We start from the raw sequence: 17,605 nt of genomic DNA, 5'->3' as shown, positions 1-17,605 counted from the left end.
AATGAATTTTATACATATGTAGAACTACCATACCAAATATGGAGTTTTGATTTATTGTCATTTTTTCAATTGTGTTTTGAAGTTTTCGTTTTTTTCACCTTTTTTAATAAAATTTCGATGCAAGCGGGGCACTTTTTTTATATACTTTTTTGATTTTTCATCATCAAAACCAGTGGCTACCTTTTTTTTTTTTTTAATACAACACCTTATCAAACCTTCACATTATTTCATTGTGTTGAAAAAATTGAAAAAAAATATTCTGTAACTCCGTTTGCACCTAAGACGCCCAATTAAAATCTTTCTCAGCTCGCTTTAACAAATATCTCGCTAGGTACGGTTTAAGCAAAAATGCGTTAGAATGACTGTGTATTTAAACTTTCAAAGCAAGTTTTATTATTACAAGAGCTTTTATAATTTTATTATTACAGGAGCCTAAATAAAAAATTTGTCTTAAAATGTGATGCTTTTTAAATTGTTGTTCTACCGCATGAGTAAATTAAGCATCAGAGTATCGCATCCGAGAAATCTTTTTTATAAATTTTTATTAGGGCTTTATATATATATATATATAATGTAAACGTATTTTGAATAACACTGCCGAAATTTCCTTTTCTGGGTATTTTGTAACATCGATTAATCGAAGTCCACTTTTCACAAACGTGTTTGAAGATACTCAAAGGAAGCTAGGGGTGGGGAGTGGGGGTGGGGTGGTATGGCTAGCGATTACTCCACCGCGCATGAATACGTCGCATGAATACGTAGATATATATTTTTTTAAATTATGATTTGAACATGTTATGAACCCCAGAACCAAAATCATAAAAGTTTAACTATTTTTTCATTTTATTTCATTAATTAATACGAAATAAGAAAAGTAATTTTATTTAAAATAACTTTGAAACAAAAAATTCAAGTATGGACTACATGAGCCAACTTTTTTCACATGCTCAGATACAAGACATCTTGCAGCAAAACCAGTTTTACGTAGATGAATCGTAAATTACTTAACACCTTTGCACAATTGAATTTCAAAAAATACCAATTATTTCTTATTGAACCATCACAATTTTGTTACATTTCATATTTTAGTTTTATATCCCTCTATTTTTCTTTAAGTCTATCTACTTTTAAAGACCATAAAAACTTATTTCTTAAAGAAGTTTAACATTTGTGTAATTGGTTTTTGCACTATTGGCGCAACATTGGCTCCTTGTACAAGGGTGTAACTACGATTAAGTTCTTCTCAGAAGTTTGTCAAGATCTTGGAGATGGCAATTACGAACCTAAAGTTTACATCTAAAATTGAATTTATAAAATTTGTAACACTATCTAATTTAAATAACTAGAGATATGCTTAAATCCAAGTTTGAGCCTAATTACATCATAATCAATATGAATATTTTATATTTTAATGGCTAATGGAGTTCTCAAATCAATTTAAATAAACTTTGGCGTTCCATATCGGGGCTTTTGGTCGGTAAAACCTAAACGGTTTTTCGTGTCAGTTTAATATCGCTATCGTAAATGTTGAAAATCCACTTGACTAAACTCACATGAAACAAAATTCCAAACTCACATGGAACATTCAATTTCCAGTAAATTACCTTGCATTGTCGCGGATTCAGCCGCCTTTATACGAAATGTTGATCTTCAGAACCTTAGTGAAAGAATATTTACTATTGGGGAAGTTATAAACGAGATCAAAGATACAGCAACAAAGCAAAGGCTTGCTGTTCTACCTTACGAAATCGAATTTCGTGAACCCTCAGCTGAAAGTCTTAAAAATGGTATGTAATATTTACTATAAAACGTATAAACGTTTTATTAACTTAAGAATTTTTATTTTAATTCCGTGTTAAAATTACACTTTATTTTCGAAACAAGCAATTCTCAGAGATTCTCAAACTTTCTTAGTATACACATTTAATAATTTTACACAATATATAGTCTTATGCTCAATTACTTAATCTCTTTATGCTCTTAATTAGTTGATCAATTTTGACTTTTAAGTTACTGAGTTTTCAAAGAAGACTGGAGATTTTAAAAGTCTATCTGCAGTTGATTTGAAAGTGATTGCATTAACATATCATCTGGAAAAAGAATTTTGTGATGTTAATCATATTCGAAATGAACCAACCAAAAAAGTAAGTTAGTGGTTAAGGTTTTAGGTAAATTACAGTTTTCATACAACATAGAGAGAGAATTTACAAAAATTAAAATTCTTATTTAAAACCAAAACAGTTAAATAATTACATATTACAAAATAAAAATTTAAAAAAAGATATGCATTTGATGCTTTGCATATTTATTCATCACAAAAGAGAGTTTTTGAAAGAGATGTTAAAGTTGCACATGCTTCTCTATGAGGTCTGAATTTTGGTTTCTTAAGGCCTAAAAATGATCAAAAGAGTCATTGTTTGTGATTTAAAAGTTACTAATAAAGTGGAATCCAAGTACTTAGTTCAAAACACCCTTGCTATTATTGTAAGATCAAATTTCTTTTGGTTTTCTCAAACCCTCATATAGAGAACTTTCCCTCATCTTTTAGTGATCCATTAAAAAATTTCTTCAACTCTGTTAATCAGCCCCTTCTTTTTGAAGATGACAGCACTTGTGTTTTGATTACCTTCACCAGAGCTTCATTTGCTTTTTGATATTGTTACAGATCTCTATTCCTCTTGGAAAATAGTTTACCCATGATGTAGGTTTGGCCAAAAGTAATTTACTTCAACTAGTTGTCTATCATGGAATAGCTTGTTTCAATTGTTCAGCATGCTATAATTTGCTCAAAAAAATTGACAAGTTGGAGCTAATTTTTACAATAGGTTTGGTTACAATGTGGATTGAAAAATTTCACAGCTTCAGAAAAGTTTGTTTTGTGCTTGTTTTAGAGCTCATCTTATAGAGGAATTTGCTGAATTGATTGCATATTTTTGGAGCAGTAGTGAAAAGTTGCCAATTTTGATCACAAAATGCACATTATTTTTTATAATGATAGAAACTTCATTTCATATGCCAAAAGATGGACTTGGAATAATTTTATTGTATCATATTTTTTTTATATTATTGTGGCAAAAAAATTTTCAAAACTTTGGAGTGTTTGGAAATTTTTTTCCTGTCTAATATCTGATATAAAGTCATTCTTGACATTTTTCATCTAAGTTACTAAACTAATATAAGATTGTCAGCAGCTTTTAAGGATAATAATTCTGGATTATAAATATTGACAGACAGTAAACTGAGATGATAAAAAAAAATAATTCACTTATTTTAACTTGATATCCACATGAAATAGTACTCAATAATAGCAATCTTCTCTCATTCAATGTTTGAATAAAGGTCCCATAAATTAATACTTTAATGTTTCATTCTTATTCTTCTCCTGCTCTTTATTCATTCCCAACTTTTTCTGAGCTCTCTTATGAATTTTTGTTTTATATTGCGTATTCTTTTATGTGTCTGCAATCACATTGGGGCTGTATACAATTTTATAAAGAGTTTTTTTTATCACATATTATAATGTATTTTTTCTGAATATGCTTTCCTATACAAGACATTTACACTAGAAATTAAAATTCTCCTTTGGGTAAAGTTGGAAAAAAAGGACTTTAAACTTTTGTTAAAATCACAATATTATCTCATTTTAATTCCTTTTTTTCTCTGGATGTCAGATTTTTTGCACTAAATGGTTTTTGATAATGGTTTGTTGTTTAATTAATCCACAATTTCAAGATATTTTTAAAAGTACTAAAATTGAGGTAATTTTAAAAATGATGAGTAAATAGGCACTACTTTGAAAAAAACACTTTGTTCTGCATATTTATTATATATAAATATTTTTTAAAAGCAGTTAAGTTTTTAATTTTAAAATATTTAACATTGTATGCACAGATTGCTTTCTTCAAGGTAGGTTTTAAGTCTTTGTTATATATGTTAACTTTTCACCTGTTCTAGAGTTGTTTTAAATCCATGTGAAATGATCTGGGTTGCTCTTTCTGTCAGCCTAATCCTGAAAAGGTTTGTGATAGCACTTGAAAATGATAAAAACTGTATACTGAGTATTGATACAAATCTTCAGTACTAGAGAGAAATGATATGGTTTTCTAAGTTATTTACTTTACAGGTAGCAAATATTCCAAAATATTATAATATGGTGTTTTTGATAGCTTTTCCAACACAGCAGAGAATGAATTGTACTTCTTTTTCATGCAGTAACCTACTGGAATAGAACCAACTTTGTGGATATGTTTTAATTAAGCGTATTTCAAGTTCTGCTTCAAACTATCACTGAAAAGATGCCACTTATTTAAAATGACTTTTGATGCCCCCATTTTTATTAGAAAGATTTCTACATCAGAACATTAAGATGTTGTCAGAAAAAAAAGTAACACATCCTTCTTTTTGCTACAATAAAATGAATTACTGGTTCTGGATTGAATTTTATTTTTTTTCATTTAATCTGGAGGCCAGGTAAGTGGTTGAAAAGTGGAATAGCTACCTATTTGAATAAAGGTGAGGTAGTCTTGCTAAATCAAGGTCATATGGCCATTTTCTTTGACTATTTCTATTTTTATCTTTGGTGTTATCAATATAATTTTTGTCAATAATACTTTTAACATCATTCATATTTAAAAATTTTCATTTTTATATTTAAAGTATTGTTAAACAAAATTTTATTGATATAAAAAATTTTTGAAATTAGATTTTCTCATAATAAGTATATTTTGACTTAAACACAAATTAGGGTTTCCAATTGTTTGGCTACAATCTGCTTAGTCCAATTGTTTAATTAAAAACAAAAGAATATAGAGTTTCTTATGCTGTAGTTTAGAACTGGCCCTTTTGGAACTTTAGATTAAAAAAAATGCAATTAGCTGAGCAAAGTAAGTTATGTTAAAAAAACAAACATTCAACTGAGGGCATGGAAGGCAGCATATCTGTCATTAACAAGCAAAGAGTGTGAGTTTGAAGCTGACTTTTCATCATCATCATTAAATGTTAACTCTGTTGAGGAAGTCCTAAGAAATGATAAGAAAATGTTTATATAAATCAATTTTTTTTCTACTGTGATCAAACAAAAAACTCGATTTAAAAGCCTGATTTAAAAGTTTAATACCTGTTGTTGATGAAGTTAAATTCTTAACTTCATTTGTTACTTTATCAAAAAAGCACATTCAACCATCATCTTCAAAATTGTCAAATTTATCATCTATGTTAAGGAAAGCAGCAACTGATGTTGTTTTGAAACTCTGAGTTTGTGCAATTATTGGTATGGTTTTTAGTTTTACTGCATTTTAACACTGGAAGAATCAAAGAACTCATCAACCTTCCTGATATAATGGCAGACTTGAACATTAAATTAACTATTGGAAAACCAGTTGTACTTCATATATTGATTGATGATGAAGTTTTCAATCAAATGTTAATTCACCTGACTGCATACAAATTTGGAAAGTCTTTAGCAAGCACTGTTTGTGGAAAACATTTCAGAATATTTCTCAAATAACATGAAATTGACAAATTAAACTTAATAATACTTATGAAATATATTCGATAAGCAATCAAATAAAGCTTATTAGATTGAATAGTAAAAGTTAAAAAATTTAATGATGTATTGATGTTATTTAATTTGTTTATTTTGTTTGAATAGAATTGATTATTTTTAGGTATCACTCTAAATGGCTTTTTTTCACTTATCTCAATAGTGTATTGTTGTTCCAAAAACTAAAGTGTCAGATAAAGAAATGGGTGGTTTCTACATTGAGAAAAAGGTGAGCTTACTTTTAGCCTGTACATAATAACCAGTAATTAACTCAGTTTATAATTTAATTACAAAAATCTTTCATTTATAGGCAACAACTAAAACTGCATTAAAGCAAAAAGATATCAACAATGATATTAACAAAGAACCACAAAATAATGAATTAGGGGAAGAGCCAATAAAGGCTCCACCTGATAGGTAAATCTTGTTTTACTTGGTACTATGCATGATACTTAAAGAATTTTATTAATATTACTATTTATGAATAGTAAACAAAGAATGTTTGATTTTCTATTTTATTTATTTTTTTTATGGATAAAAATTGAAAACAAAAAGCTTATTTATGGGAAAAGGAAGTAATATCTGTTAACTAAAATTAAACTAATTGATTAATTGATAGCCATTTAGAAAGATAGTCACTCATGTCTACTTTTTTCTCTGCACTAGGTTTAATTTAAAATTTTACTAATTTGAATAGCTGAACTGAATTAGAAGCAATTTGGTTGATAAGTCCAAAAAAAAATTAAGCTGAAATAGAGCAAACTGGCTTTAACCAGATAAATGAGTGTCTATGACAATGACTGTCTTAAAAAAAATTCATTGTTAAAGTTGCAAGATTTAGGTATCCCAAAAGCATGAGTTCCAAGTCAATCATAAAATGCTGTTTTAAACCTTAGAAAAACTATATATAGAATATGTAAATATACAGACATTTGACATTGTACATTAAGAAAAATGCTGTGATACTTGAGTGTTTCTTGTACTTTATCTTTAAATTGCTCATAGTCATTAAAGAAGAGTTTCAGACATGCTAGTGAAACATCAGATGAAACTGAAATTTCAAACAGTAAAAAGAACTTGCAAAAAACAATTTCTTTTAGATAGAAAAAATTTTTAGAATTTCACTTGCTTATTTAATTTTAATTCAATTTTCAAGCATCTATTATTTTATGCATGCATAATAAATTTGTGTTATAATTGTCTTTTAATTTAAATAGTTTTAACAGATTAATGAAAAAAATTTAAGTAGCAAATCTAATAAATATTAAATGCTAATATATTTATGATATAATTTTTAGTTCAGAAGATAATTTTGTCGAAAATATAAATAATAATGATGATAACATAGATGACAATGGGTGGATTACACCTGGAAATATTGAGAAGATTAAAGAACAAATGGTGATTGATGATGAAGTTCGATTAGAAGATGCAAATGTTAAATGTGCTTGTCTGACCACTGATTTTGCAATGCAGGTATTTAACTACTTATTTGTTATTTTATGTGGTCATCTCTTATTGATAATTTCAAATTCTAAAGCAGAATTTTGATATATTATCAAGTTACTCTAATCTTTTTCTATTCAACCTCTCAGTAGATTTCACATTTTTCATAGAATGTTCTGATTCAAATGGGCTTGCATGTTGTCTCTGTAAACGGAATGATAATACGTCATGCTAGAAATTATATTCAAAAATGTTATGGATGTTATAAGTGAGCTGTACTTTTGTTTTTCTATAATAATATTCTTATTTTTCTTGTTTTTTTTTTTTTTTGTTTTTTTTTGCAATAAATTGTTAAAAAGTGAAATACTGAACATTTCAGAGAAACTCATAATATGGAGGAAGTGTTTTGTCCATCGTGTGGTAATAAAACTTTGCTTAAAATTGCTGTCACAATAGACAGTGACGGCACTGTCCAGTATCATTATCCTAAACGCCGAGGTAACTTTAACATCAGAGGAACAAAGGTAACACTATGTTCTGATTTTCATTTTAACTTAATTTATAAATATTTATCTGAAGTTTAAAAAGAGTTTACTTAAAAGATATAGACTCAATTGTATTATGAAAGGATTAGAATCAATTAAAGAAACCGTTCGAAATGTGTTAACCTCTCGTTTGAAGTTTGTTAATCTCTTATTGTAAGAATCGTTTGAAGAATTTTTTGTTTCATTAGTTTTCTATCCCAATTCCAAAATCTGGTCGCCACAACACAGACGATGTAGTTCTTTGTGCAGATCAGCATATCAAATTGGACCGTTTACCAAAGCGAAAGGATAAAGTCAATCCTCTTGACCCAGATTATGAGTCGAGGGTTTCTCCCTTTTCAAAGAATGACACTACCAGTCGGGCATTTATTGTTGGTGCACATGTAAAGCATTCGAAAGGAAGAAATCCTAATGAATCTAAAAAGAAAAATCACAAAAAGTAGTTGTAAGGATTAGAAAATTATGGATTTATATTACCATTCATTATTGATTTTGTCTTCGTTTTTTTTAAAAAAAAGTGTAGACGGGCAGTAAGTATCTGTAAGGGGCTAAATCAAAAAATGAATAAACTCAACAAAAAAACATGTTGAAAAGAAAACTGTTTCATAAAATCACATTTAATCGACAAAAAAAAAACAATTTATAAAGGTTTTCAAATATGTTTGATCTCATGGAATTATGATTTTCTTGATTTGACACACACTGGTTTTTACGTCTTTTTTTAAATGGTCGCTCTTGTCTTTTTAATTTGATGTATATCTCAGGGGAAACTGGGGCTAGATGGCTACAAGGGAAAGTTGAAGCACTACGTTTACCTTTAGGATTTTCCTCCAGATGTTACCAGAATTCACAAGGGTTCTTCTTAATTGATTCCTCTTCCAGTGTAATATTAGGGTAACTGGAGCATGCGCATAGAAGTTATAGTGATATTTTAATAATTTTGTAACTTTTGCAACTATACTACTTTTTTAATTTACCATTTGACAATCGGTGACTCCCACCTTTCAATAGAAGCCTTAGACTACTTCAAAGGCTATATCAAAAGGGTTTCTACCTCATCGCAGCCGCAAAATGCAACCTCTAGATCGCTGTGTATTTAAAAAATGCATAAGCAAAAAATGTACTAACTTTTTAAAAAATGCATAAACACAGCTTGCGACGGATCGATGACAATACACAATGGATGAATGACAATGCACTCTTGTTCAGCAATAATTTATAATACACTAAGCATTGTAATTCATTTCCACAGACATGTACCCCAATTAATATTATAACTAAGTTTAAAAAAACAAGAATCTTTCAACAAACAACGTTAACATTTTCAGTAAACATAATTTTATGCCTGCATACACTACCAATAGGATAAATCCAAAACCAGACCCTGCTACGGAAAGTTTAGTGTGAAGTGCAAACAATCTCAATCATGTTGACGTGATAATATCAGAGAAAGAAAAGCCAGTAGCTAACTCTAAAGATTTAGAGCCATATCGCTAAACTTCACCTTCACACATGATATACTAAGTGCTAATGAGTCAGTTGCAATTCTAACTCCTAAAGATTTGAAACTGTACAAAAAAGCTGAAGTAAAAGAAAAAAATTTAAGTTAAAAAGCAGAAACAAAGGAATCACATCAATGTTAAAAGATAACATGAGTGCTTTTAAAAAAAGAATTTTATCGCCAAAAGATTTCGATAATATTAAAGATAGAAATTTAAATAAACCTTTAAAATAATTTTACTAAAAGAATGGCGAATTAAAAAAATTGTCGAGGTTATCATAGCTCTTTACGCAGAAATTTTAGTTTCTGAGATTTTTCAAGATCTTAAGGTCCCCTGAAGAACTGTTAATAACATTAAGAAGAGGCTAGAGGTTTGTAGGACCACAAAGAAGAAAACTAGAAATGGCAGGCATTTCAGTTGGATCCGAACTAACACAGCTAAGACGGTCATAAGCATAATCCGAGTTCTTGGGGTAAGTGATTTATCTATCAGAAAGGCTGTGAAGGAAGCTGGGTCTTTAGCTAGGACAAAGAGATTTATGCTCACTAAAATACTATAGGCGTCTAGACTTGAAAAATATAAGAAGATCAGATCTATCCTTAAGAAGAAAACACAGATTACCTTTTTCTTGGATGAAAAGTTTTTCACAGTAATTCTGGTCTCAATTTCTCATAATCATGATCAATTTATCTCATCTTTGAAGGTCTCGGATATCCCTGACAAAGTCAAGTTTGCACCTTAGATAAAGCATCCCTTACAGATCATAATTTTTGGATTGGTAAGAAAATATCACCAGTATTTCTATTATTATTATTATTTCTATCTTCTTGACTGTTCCAATCTTTGGAGCCCAAAAGATACTGTGTTGACAAAAGGTAGAGGAAAAAACTTTATTTCATCAAACTAACTTACCAATAAGATTTAGTTTACATAAATGTAATTGCCTTCAGCTGTGATCAGAGACCGGAACTTTGAGCAGGTGAACTTATGTCTGTCTGTTAGCCCAGTCCAGGCCTGAGATACTGAGCTGAAGAGCTGGTCAGTGTTAGGGTATTCTTGCTTACAAGCTTCATTTAAACTTTTTAGCGACACCAATTTGGAAATCAAATTTTTTTTTTAATACATACATACATACATACATACATACATACATGCATGCATGCATGCATGCATACATACATACATACATACATACATACATACATACATACATACATACATACATACATACATACATACATACATACATACATACATACATACATACAAAATTTTGTCTCTAAATTTTCAATCCAAATCATTCCACAGGTGTTCAATTGGATAAGTATCTTGAGAATGAATCGTCCATTCAAAAACTTCTTCGATACTTTTTTAGCATTTCGTGTAATACACTTAAGTTCACTAGAAATAAAATTAGATTTAAAGTTTAATTGTTGAGCACTTGATAGCAGATTATGTTCGAGACTACTAACCGTACCATTATATCTAACCGCTTAACTTTTTTGTGAAAATGTTATGCTAGGCATCAATGGATAGATTTTTGGGTGAAATTTCGAGGGAAACATTTTGACATAACCAACTTACCCACTGAGGATTTTTCCTGAGTAATACAGCAGGACAAACACTTGTTTTTAAAACATTTAAAAAAAGTTTGTATTGACGATTGAACCTCAAGAAATCTTTTGATGTTCGCTTCAATCTTCGTTGCAGAAATCTTCCCATTTAAATTGACTTCTTGAATTAAAGCTGTAGGTGACCTTTGATAACTACCTGATCTTTTAGTAAAAATATTGTTGAGATTTTCCCATTTTTGCCTCTTTAATTTGATTTGTTGTCTTTGTAACTTAGTAAGACTGAAAATGCTAAGTAAATTTACAAATTTGACAATTTAACTGACGTCATTTCTTTTTCAAAATCCAAAACAATGTGATATAACGTGAGAGATTTTCTTGACAATAATTTTTTTTTATTTTTTTATCTTTTTTAACTTTATTATTTAGATGTATTCTCCTTTTTTTAATCTACTTGCATTAATATATTTGTTAACAATGATATTTAAATAATATTCTTTTTCAAAAAATAAATGCCAAATAGATAAGTGTTTCTCGTAAGGGGAAGACAGGGAACAATTTCTGAAAATCGACTAGATTATAACTCGACTGAATTACATGTTCTGAAATACATTACAGGAGACACCAGAGACATATATCAAAACAATATAAAACTTCTTTATACATTAGTTCATGTTCTTTAGATGCTGACTTGATTACTTTGACTTGATTACTCGCAGCAATCAAAAAGCAGGATGTCAACAGAGAAATAATGTCTAAAGAATTACGTTTATAAATCAAGCTCATCAAGTAAAGATAGTTTTATATAAAGGAATTGCACACACAGATAACTATAAACTTTTTGAGAATTTTGAGTAGCATAAATCATCTACTAACATGGTAAATATAGAAAAGTGCAAGCAGTTTATTGATCAGAAGTTAGATTTTTTTTTAGCGATTTTTTAGCGAAAAATGCTTATCCGATACTAAACAGATGAAATCTGAAACAAACTAAGATATTAAATCTTTTTCTAGAAAAGATACTGATAAAAAGGAAAAAGAAACTGAATATGAAGGAAAAAGAATAATGGAAGATTTAGATAACAGGTTCGGCAATAGGTTAGAAGGAAAAGGACAAGAAAAATAAAGTAGATTCATCTAATATAGTCAACATTCAAATTGGAATATAGTCAACATTGAAATTAAAATACTAAGCGATAAAGTTCGCACCGGTAAAAAATATAGTCAACATTGAAATTAAAATACTAAGCGATAAGTTCGCACCGGTAAAAAAAAAACCTAAATTCTGTACAGGAAGAAAGATTTTTAATTTCTTTTTATAAACAAACATCTTTATTTAATCGCCATTACTTGAATATCAATTTGTATGCATTAAAGCATCAGTTCTGGAACTTAAGCTCAATCCGCATGACAGAATCATTTCCTACAGATATTTGCAGCGAACATCGAGGTAACCAATGTGATGTTACTAAGCAATGTGGATGTTACTAAGCAATGTGATGTTACTAAGCAATGTGATGTTACTAAGCAATGTGATGTTACTAAGCAATGTGATGTTACTAAGCAATGTGATGTTACTAAGCAATGTGATGTTACTAAGCAATGTGATGTTACTAAGCAATGTGATGTTACTAAGCAATGTGATGTTACTAAGCAATGTGATGTTACTAAGCTGAGTTGCGATGATTAATTAAATAAATTAGTAATGCTCAGATAATCGCAAATAAAAAAAGATATCTTGCAGCAGTATTTTGCGGCTGAGTTAGGGAAGCAAATAAACCTGATAAAAGACTCTTTTTTAAAAAATTGTTTACAAAAGGCCTTTAATGAACAATCTAACTGAAGGTATATCTTTTTCTTTTTTTAATAATGAAATTAAATCTTTTACTCTTAAGAACCTTAACGTAATTCAGACAAGCTCAATAATGCTTTAAAAATAGTAATTTTGCCGAGGATGCCATTTTAATGTGAGACCCTGTCGGCAAAAAGATCCAAATTAATTACAGTTGTTTAAAAATGAAAAAGCAAGAGATGACTACCAACCTACCAGAGAAGGGTCTGAACACACTTTTTTTGCAGCCGGACATTATTTAACTAAAACAAAAAATTGCTCTTAAGATTAAACTTGGAATGTGCTTTGTTTCATGTAATTCCGAAATCCCGAGAATATAAATCATCTCTTTGATATTACTACTAGAATAAGCGGATTCTGGCGCATTGATACTTTTCTATACTTAAGGAATTCAAGATGGCGTCGTTTTTTTATATAGATGTGTAATCGTGTTTTGAGTTATATTAAATGAATTTCAAGATGTTGTTGTGATGAAATGATTCTTTGTAGTGTGTGAATATGTGATAGCATTCATCGATGAATATTTTCGTATTGAAATGTGTATTTCAGCGATATTTTCTATAATCATCATAGGCGAAGAGTTTAGTCTATAAAATTAAAACAAGGTTCAGTGCCTATCGCCATGTCGTCTTGTTGATTAAGATTTATAAAATTAAGTTAAATAAATTTCTTATGGAATTAAAAAATGTTTTTAGCGAGAACAAAGCATGCAGATGAGATGAAAGCGTTGTTTGATCTTTTGTTCAATAATATGAGGATGGTGTGTTTGAAGATAAGTAAAGAAGGAATTTGTATAAAAATCAAAACAACGATAAATTTAATGTTTGAAGTGGATCTTTTAGCAGATCGGTTTGAGGAGTACGTGTTTGATTTTGAGGAACCGTTGTATGAAGGTGTTGAGAGTTATATGAGTAAGGTGTTTAAAACGGTGAAAAATAGTTGCGAGTTGACATTATCAATTTTGAATGTGGGAAGTTTAGAAATCACCGTGAGATCTTTAGACCAGTTTGCGTATAATATTAAGATGGCGATAGAAAGCGTTCAAAACGTGAATTTGAGTGAGCGCTATTCTTTTTTGTCAAAGAGAAGAATTTCGGCTTTGAGGTTTAGAGATATGTGTAATATGATAAAGCCTATATCTGAATTTAAAGTGTGTTTAGAGAAAGGGGTGTTGATATTTTCAATGGATACATGCGATGTATTTACTGAGAGTTTTAAGTTTGGAGAAGAAACTGAAGATGAATTGAAGGTGAATTTAGTGCGTAGGTCTGAGCAGTTGTATCGAGTTTCAAAAATAGTTTCTTTTTCAAGCGTGTTGGATGTGTTTGTAGGAGAGACGTTGATGATTTCATCGACAGGAGAGATTGGAACGGTAAAAGTGTATTTTCTGAGAGAAAGATAATGTAAATTTTATATATCTGAAAAATATATAAAATAGGTTAGATTGAGTTTTTAAGTAAGTATTTTTGATGTTTAGCATCTCTTTGTTTTAGATGTTCATCGCGTCTTTCTATTTCTTCTATCAATTTTTTAGTTTCCCAATCTAGTGTTGGTCGCATACTGTTTTTGAAATATTTATCTAGAAGCATACGTCTTTTGAGATAATGATCATAATTTTTGTAGATGTACGTATCATATCTGTTTGATTCAGTGTTAAAAATTTTAAAGGAGAATGTCATTTTTTTATAGCAAGAAAAAATTTATTTAAGTCATTTTAAAAAGTTTTTTTTTCTTTGTATAATTTACAAAATTAAATTTAAAAAAGGAATGCTTGAGAAAGGTGAGTTTGGACCAAGTAATAATCCGGATCCAATAGATTGATAGCCTTTTCCATTTTTAACAAAGAGTCCTTCACCAATAGTAGGTTTTACCCAAGGTCTTAAAAAGATTCCTGATCCTGCAGCAGTCATTTTCATTCCATTTCCATTCTTTTTCAAGTAAACAATTCCTCTTCAAGCAATTTTATCAACCATAGCAGAGCCAGCAGAAGAACCTACACCTGCTAACAACCCAGTAGCTAGAGCAGGGACTACTTTTGTGGCAAGAGTGCTGCCTATCATACCTAATAACGGTAAAAGAGCTCCGATGAATCCGCCTTCAATGGTTGAGTTGTATGATAATTGTTTTTTGCTCAATTTAAGAGTGACCCCTTTTCCAGCTTCATACGCTTTTCTAATTTTGTTCAATTGCGCATTAGTGATAGCGAGAATATGTTCGCCTTCTAGATCTGAATGAGATAGTCTTATATTGACATCACTCTTTTCTTGAATCGCTTTTTTTATTTTGTCAGATTGACTTTGTGAAATGTTTATTTTTACTTTTTGGTAGCTCATTTTTTAAATAAAAGAAAAAAATTATCGTTGAACTGCGCTGCTCGTAAAAAGGTCTTGAAGCACAGAGGTTATTCTTTCTCTAACGTGAAATCTGAGGATAATGTCTTCGCCTCTAAAGTCGATTAAATTTCCGTTTTGATCTACAATTCTTGTTTCCATTCTTGAAATTCTACCCACCATGATGGGTAAGTATATCAAGGGGAAAGGTTTTTCGCTAATTTTATAGCCTGGAGGAGAGTCAGGATGAAAAGAGTAAATGTCAGATGTTCTTTTTCCGTTATCATAAGATGATCCGATAACATCGTTTGTGATTCTAATGATGGTCACATCGTCTATTCTCGAAAGTGCTTCAGACTCGTAATAGTCGATATAACTTGTGACTTTATTTGGATCTGTAGGATCTTCCTTTTTCTCTACATAGGTATATTCTGCTTTATTAAATCCAAGAACAGTGGCTAAACTGTTATTCACGTTAAAATCCACCCAATATTTTGTTGTAGATCCAGGTTTTCCAAATTTCAGTGTAGATCTTAAAGTGGTTAGGTTTGCACCGATAACAACACCATCCGCTCTATACAAGTTTCCAACTTGTTTTTTCATTTCATTCTGAAGATAATCATTAATCTCGCTAATTTCATACGCTCCTTCTTCGATGTAAATGGTGTAGCTGTTTGAACCGGCGTTGGGACTGTATCTGAAAACATTATTTGTCGAACTGATGTTGGTGTAACTGGGAACAGTGTCAAAGCCAACAAGAGCCATTTCATACTTTTTATTAGGTTCGAATTCAATGGGGTTGTCAAACTCAGTTTGGATGACGCTGTTTCTTACGGTTGGAGTTTCTTTTTTTGCTTTTGCAAGGAGATAAAATCCGCTCATCTTTTTATATAGAGTTGGGAAAATAAAAATTGTCAAATCCGCTTCGATATTTTCCACAATCCTTTTTTGAGGATAAATCAATGACTGCAAATCCGTGAGGTTGAGACCAACAATATTTACAAAACTTTTTAAACTCTTCTATTTTCATATCGCTGGATACGTGATCTTGGTAAATGTGGTTAATGTTTTTCGAGTCTTGAGGAAACAAGCAAATGAAATTAGCGTTTTCTCGAATGGTTTGTCTAGGTAGCATAAAATAATTTTGAGCGAGGTAAAAGCAGTCAACGTTAGAATGTCTTCCTCGGATATAGTATTTTTCACATTTGTTTTGTTTGGTCAATTGTAAATCATCAAAGATCATTAAATTGTTTTTGGATGAATCAAGATCTTCAGGTTCAGGTACATCGTCAGCAGTTTCGAAAAATTGACATTCCACATCCTCTGTGTTATTCCATTTTTTTGAAATTTCATCAATAACACATTCAGGACTCACGTTTAATTGTTCAATTTTGCTTTGAATGTTAAACAAATCAAGAATAACCTCTTTCGGTAATTTCTTCTCGAACGAGTTTTTTAATATTTTATATTCTGGCTGAAAAAGAGATTTTCCAAAGACTTGCAAATGATTGTATCTAGCCATCCAGGTCTTAAAAGTAAATTGAGTAGCAACGTTGTTTTTCCACAGCCTGATTTCCCAATAATGATTCCGCGTATACTTCTAGGCAAAGGTTTGTTGTTTTTTCTTTTGCTTTTATTTACATTCCATGACAAATCAATCACTTCCATTTTTTATTATGTTGAATATAAAAAAATGTATTGCGTTAAATGTAAAAGAATAACAGAAACGAACAACTTGCACCATGCTATAAGCAAAAGCAATAGAAATATGCTTAAAGGAACTTGCGTCATCTGCGGAACGACTAAATGCAAGTTTGTTTCTGCGCATGCGCTTAGCGGAGGAGACTTGGTGGAATCGATCAACAAACTCTCAAACAAAATAAAGCTTCCATGGGCAAAGTTTCCAGGAGAAATGCACGTTCCAGGTATGAACTTTGCTGGGCCTGGAACCAATTTAGATAAAAGACTCACTTCCACAGACATGTATCAAGATTGGAGCAAACCGGTGGATAGAGTGGACAATGCTGCATATCACCACGATTTAGCTTACAAGTATTTTAACGACAAGCAAAACAGAAATTTAGCAGATCGAATGATGCTTGAAGAAATGGATTCTATACAAAATCCCACTCAGAGAGAAATAAGCGAGCGAAAAATCATCGAACCCATCATCAAAGCCAAAACCAAATTCGGATTAGGTGTTGTAAATTCGAAGAATTTCCACAGATCTAAAAATACAGTGAAAAAAAATTTTTGATTTTGAGTTAAATAAAAATCTTGTATATAGAAAAGAGATGAGTTTTATTACAATTGAAAGTTTCGATGAGAGCAAATTATCAGTTGGAGAAATTTACGCGGCAACAAAACCAGTCGTATATCAAAAAGTACCAGTAAAATATTCTTATCCAACTGGAGATGGTCCTCTTGTATTACGAACACCTATATTATTTTCGTATGGCGTATGCAAGAATAAAGATCCGGCAACACAAAAATTGACTGGCTATTCCATGTCCTTCGTTTGCTTTGATGCTAAAAAGGGAAAGACAGAAGAAGAAGAAAAGTTTATTAGCACAATGGAAAAGATTACTTTGTTTATTAGAGGTGAAGTGGATAAATTGTCAGCCAAACTTAAAAAAGGAGGAAGAAAAAAGCAAATTAATTCAAACGAATTGAGTATTTTAAAATATAAAGATGGTCATTCTGAATTAGCGCCAGTGTTTTATGCAAAGACGTTTACTAAAAATAATGAAGACGAAATACTCATTACTTCTGTATTTCATAGAAAGAAAACAGATATTGATATACAAAATGGTATCA

The 17,605-nt window shown here is 30.3% G+C and overlaps 1 protein-coding gene across 2 annotated transcripts; it reads left to right on the top strand.

Annotated features, from left to right (window-relative positions):
• Positions 1–1,479: 1,479 nt before the first annotated feature.
• Positions 1,480–8,023, top strand: LOC149882883 (RNA-binding protein NOB1-like). 2 transcript variants are annotated; one of them, XM_090101216.1, is made up of 8 exons: positions 1,480–1,787; positions 2,011–2,144; positions 5,706–5,771; positions 5,853–5,959; positions 6,841–7,018; positions 7,159–7,256; positions 7,368–7,512; positions 7,722–8,023. In XM_090101216.1, the coding sequence occupies exons 1-8, from the start codon at positions 1,577–1,579 to the stop codon at positions 7,974–7,976; spliced, it is 1,194 nt and encodes a 397-aa protein (XP_089957342.1). In that variant the 5' UTR covers positions 1,480–1,576; the 3' UTR covers positions 7,977–8,023. The 2 variants fall into 2 exon arrangements, with proteins under 2 accessions (XP_089957342.1, XP_089957343.1); XM_090101217.1 differs by lacking the exon at positions 2,011–2,144 and having other exon boundaries at positions 1,538–1,787.
• Positions 8,024–17,605: the final 9,582 nt, after the last annotated feature.

The sequence above is a fragment of the Hydra viridissima genome, unplaced genomic scaffold (genome assembly GCF_058129835.1).
Source record: "Hydra viridissima isolate aposymbiotic clone 2 unplaced genomic scaffold, HvirCarnegie_v1 scaffold_10, whole genome shotgun sequence".
NCBI classification, from domain to species: Eukaryota; Metazoa; Cnidaria; class Hydrozoa; order Anthoathecata; family Hydridae; genus Hydra; species Hydra viridissima.
This window is presented reverse-complemented; position numbering and strand designations above follow the sequence as displayed.